This window comes from Cyprinodon variegatus, unplaced genomic scaffold (genome assembly GCF_000732505.1).
Source record: "Cyprinodon variegatus isolate N-32 unplaced genomic scaffold, C_variegatus-1.0 Scaffold7, whole genome shotgun sequence".
Lineage (NCBI taxonomy): Eukaryota > Metazoa > Chordata > Actinopteri > Cyprinodontiformes > Cyprinodontidae > Cyprinodon > Cyprinodon variegatus.
In genome coordinates, this window is record NW_015150460.1 from 1339386 (window position 1) to 1344234 (window position 4849).

General features: G+C 36.1%; 1 protein-coding gene across 3 annotated transcripts in view; it reads left to right on the forward strand.

The window, feature by feature from the left end:
- Window positions 1-4519, forward strand: part of syt1 (synaptotagmin 1) — a 245221-nt gene extending 240702 nt beyond the window's left edge. For 2 of the 3 annotated variants that reach the window (XM_015376098.1, XM_015376088.1), the window contains one exon: window positions 114-320. In XM_015376098.1, coding sequence (XP_015231584.1) covers window positions 114-320 — 207 coding nt within the window. Of the gene's footprint in view, window positions 1-113 lie in introns of all 3 variants that reach the window. The other variant, XM_015376079.1, reaches the window with a different exon arrangement.
- Window positions 4520-4849: the final 330 nt, after the last annotated feature.

A 4849-nucleotide genomic window follows, 5' to 3' on the forward strand; every position in this document is an offset into this window, starting at 1 on the left:
GGGTCGCCGGCGACCCGGTGGGTTTTGAAAGGTTACAAAGAAACTGGAATATTTCTAAAACCAACCGATCCTCTGCTGTCTTCCCCACCTCTCTCCTCTTCCTCCCACTGCAGAAAGTGCAAGTTGTTATAACTGTTCTGGACTATGACAAGATCGGCAAGAACGATGCCATTGGTAAGGTGTTCGTGGGCCTGAACAGCACAGGCACGGAGCTGCGCCACTGGTCCGACATGCTGGCCAACCCTCGGAGACCAATCGCCCAGTGGCACGTGCTGAAACCCGAGGAGGAGGTGGACGCTCAGCTCGCCACCAAGAAATAGGCAGGGCCACTTTTAGCTCCTTGCCTTGTAGTACTCTTTAGCCAGTTTGTGTAAATACCTCAGTGATATATGGGTCCATCCATGTAAGCCCTCCCTTTACCTTCTGATTACACAAAGTAAAGCGTTCAAACGTCTCGCTTTTTTAAAATCTTAGTTTCTCAGTTTGTGTTCCCCTTTTATTTGATTGATTTCCTTCTCTGAGCCCTTCACCGCCACGACCAAAAGCCCCCTTCTTTTAAGCAATATGATCTGTATAGATAGCGCATGACTGAAAGAGTTTATTGTATCACAGTTGTATATATAAGTATGAAGACAAAAATGATTTCTAGTTTCTGTGTTTGTATGTTGTTACCCGTTTCCTAATCTGTGTATATCTCGATGTTTTTAATAAGATGTTCTATTTTAAATTATGTAAATGCAGATATAGAGGAAAGCCAATATTATATATCCCAGGATTTAAAAATTCTACCTTATTACTTTATTGCATTCCAGAATAAAACGACATTCAACTCCAACCTGCGAGTGAGGAAAATGTTCCGACTGTAAAGGACGGCGTCTGGCTTTAAGTTCAACAATGTAGGGTAAAAAAAAAACAGTTGAATATAAAAACAATATGAGGCCATTTACTGCTATGGTTCTGTTTGGAAAATTATGCTGCTGGAAATGTTCAAAGCACATGCCTTCTAATGATATTTCGCACTCGGTTCTCTACCAGGATCTGCAGTATTTAGGTTGAAAAGATCACATCTGAGTCAGTCTTTTCATATTTGGCTAAATATTTTTGGCTTATTTTTTAAGAATTTGTTGAGAAACGGACGTTTCGCAGATTAAAAAAAGCACCAAGCTGTAGCCATTGTGCCCTTAATCTTGTTTAACAATATTATGTTTAAACAGCCTTGTCTGGAAGTGTCATGTTTTAAAAAGATACAAAATTGCAGATCTGGACTTAAGGGGACTATTTTTTAGCGCAATTCAGCGTGTTGACTATTTTTAGTAAAGTGCATGATGCTTTTTATTTTTACGATCTTTTACCTAAGGCCGGCGGACACCAGGGGGAGCCGTTCTGTTACGATCCCCTTGCCTTCAAACAGAGGAGTGGCCTAAAAAGACAAAAATCAAACTTTGTCTCAACTGAATGTTGAGTTTCTAAACACTGCCATTTTCAGGGAGGCGACTTAAGCTGAGACCCTCTCTTCATGCACACTCCCACTTGCTAGTGGTCGTAGCTTCGGTTTTTCGGGAACAATGTCTCTGGCTGCAACGGTGCCCTAAATCGCAGTCTATGCTTTACGTTGCCTTCTCACAGTGACAATAGAGCTAGCCATGTTTTACTGCCAATTTTAACTTTTATGTGGCTGCTGTTTTTGCACTGGACGTCTTTGAAACTCGCTCGTTGTCTTCTCTAAGAGACATTTTTAATTTGTGTCGGTTTACCTGCAGGGGGAGCCAGAGATCCTCACAAGTAAAAAAAAATCACGCTTCTCTGAAGCAGGGCAAGGAATCAAAAATAGAGGTGTGGGGAAATTTGCTCCATCTATTTAGTAAACTGTACATTATTAGGAATGGTTTATGTTTAGCGACAATTGCAACCTTTTTTTAAACTAGCCTAGTATTATTTCCAGATTATGATTTATGTTGATTGTTAACATGTTTTATAGCTTTTTGCTGTTTAAAGGATTGGCTTAAGGTGTTGATTGGGATTGCTTTGGTTGTTTTCAGCTAATCCTAAAATAATCTCCACATGGAGACTAAACCATGATTGGAGTTTTAAGACAAATATTGAAAATCAATTGTATTCTTTATTCATAATTTCATAACCTAAGTGAATGGACTCAAATCTGTGCGTGCATGTTCTTAAATTTAGTCGATAAGTTGGCATGTGTGCAAAGGGTTTATGCAAACTACCAAATGCTAAAGCGATAAAGTGTTTCTATTAAAAGAAAGTAATCTCATAAAGAATCCAGTCCCTTTTAAAAATGTCCTAAACAGAGGGAGCGGATTGGAGGACATACATAATGTTATTGAAACTGCATGAACCTAAAAAATTTGGACAGAAAATTCAAAATCTAAACTGAAAACATTGAAGCTAGTTCCATTTTTTCTTTTTTCTTTTCTTTTTTTATAAATGCAGGAATAGATTATAATCCATGAGGCAATGCATGGCAGTCGATAATTTCAGTCATTATGTTTTTCTAATATGAAGGGATGACTTGTATTCTAATGTACAGTTTTTAAACTGCTGAAAAAAACTGATTGCAGTTTATTAAACCTTCTTTAAACCAGTAGGAAGAGTTTACAGTCTGTTCAGTTACATAAATTAATGAATCTGAATGTAAGCCATGCATGTAGTTTTCCCAAATTACATGGATCAATTACTTATGGTTCATGATTTCCTAAAAAAAAAAAAAAGTTCACATTTCAATTTATCTAATTTGGGAGAAAAAACTGCTGTTTGCAGAAAGGTTTTTCTTTACTAAGAAATCTGATCAACTGTTCTTAAACTGGTTGTGATTTCTTTTGTACAGTTTTCTAAACCGAGGGAACAGCTAATTTGTGTACATTTTTATAAAAAAAAAAGGAAGGTATGATTGTGCATACAGTTTCCAAAACAGTGGACGTGGATCTAATAGGTTTCCTCACCTAGTGCACATATTAAAGTCCATGCATACATTTTATAAACTAAAAGAACAGATTTCAAACTCTGCGTACAGTTTCCTAAACCGAGAAAATAGATTTCCCCCGCCTCCTTTTTCTATTCCACCTTCTTGCCTGGCACCTTCGGGCCACAGCATCTGTTTAATTTTGTCGTTTACACACGACTACACCTGGAAAGCAGGTAAACAACCGTAAAAGTGAGTGGTCTTCTTCGTCCATCTTGTTTTTTTTTTACTTAAGGGTCCAATTAGGAGTGGAATAATTCATAGAAACCATGAAGTCTTGGAGGAACCTCTTGCTTATATCGATGCTTACACTTCAGGAGGACTTTCTAAATGTTTTCAATGTTATTGTGTAGTTGATAGCACTATTATGAAAAAGCTACTTGTCATTCCATAGGAGTCTCTGACGACTGCTTTGTGTATCACTGTGACTGCCGTGTGTGCTTAGAGATGTAGATTTATCAGTAGGTAGCAGGTTTGTTCTGTAGTGATGTCGTAGCGTTTAACGCCATCCCCCCCTTCCTGCCCCCTCCTCCTCCATGCAACCAGAGAGAGAAAGAGCGTGCCGACGTCACGCGTGTTTATCCGAGCGGGTCGCTTTCACAGCCTTTTGTTTGAGCACTGTGCAATACTTGTATGTCCATCCCATAATGTTAAAATCAGCAGAGAGGATGACGATCGTCCTTCCAGGCCAGCGGTTCAGGCGCAGCGCACCGTAGATCCAGCTTGTTCACCTCTTCTTAAAGTTTTCCTCCCTATTTTTTCCGCAGGTCCGTTTTTCTCTTGCACACAGTTTAGCATCAGAAGTTTCAGGGAGTCTTAGTTAAAAACCAAACAAGATGAATATCCCTAAAAATGCCATGTATATATCCACACCATGTCAAAAATCAATATAAAGGGAGATAAAATATAACTGGTTCATTTCTGTTTTTAAGCCTCATCATTCTTTTTTATTTTCTGCCTTAAGTCAAAATCTCTTTTTATATTTAAGAAGAAAACTCTGAATGTACAGTACATACTGTGTTGGTGTAGATTTCTTTAATCGTGAGATTATTACATGTACTTTGCACTTTTTTGTTGTAGAAAAAAGTAAATACAGTAATCTAAAGGATTTTTAAACTCTACATTCATGTCCAATGCGAAATAAAAGCTCAATCCTTCCACACGGCTTCATCCCTATTGAAGGCTTAAAGTGCCACAATTCAATGAAATGGCTTTACTTTACATGTGTGATCATTGGAATATACTTTGAATAAATACATTAAAGCATTCAAAAATCTATATTTTATCTAAAGGGAGTAATTAATACAGAAAAATAACCATGAATAGGTTTTTAGTTACTTTAATTTTGTTCAACAAACTATTAAGAAATAATTTAATCTGACATCTGATTGGTTGATCTGCATTCAGCGTGCTCTGCTGACTTGGATAATAAAAGTGTAAAACGAGCAACACTTGCACAATAAAGATTTTTAATCAAATGCTATATGCTTATAATTTCAATTTATTTAAAAAATTTAAATATTAAATATCTGATATAAATATTAGATTAGATTTCTTTGATTTTATTTATACTTCATCAAAATAAAAAAAAGTGTTAGAATACATTTTTTTGCTAAATATAATATTTTCTTTATTTTGAAAACTATTAAAATGTGCATTCAATTCTGTATTGAAACCTTTAAATAGTTATTTATGGATTATTTTAGCAGTTTATTTAAATCCCACATATCTAATTTGACCCACAACTATCTAATTTGTTTGATACGTCATTTTGTAAACAACTGAATAAATATTCCATAAATTCAGAAATATTCACATCATTCAATTAAAAAGGAAATTTCCCCAAACCTGTTTTAGTTTAATATTATT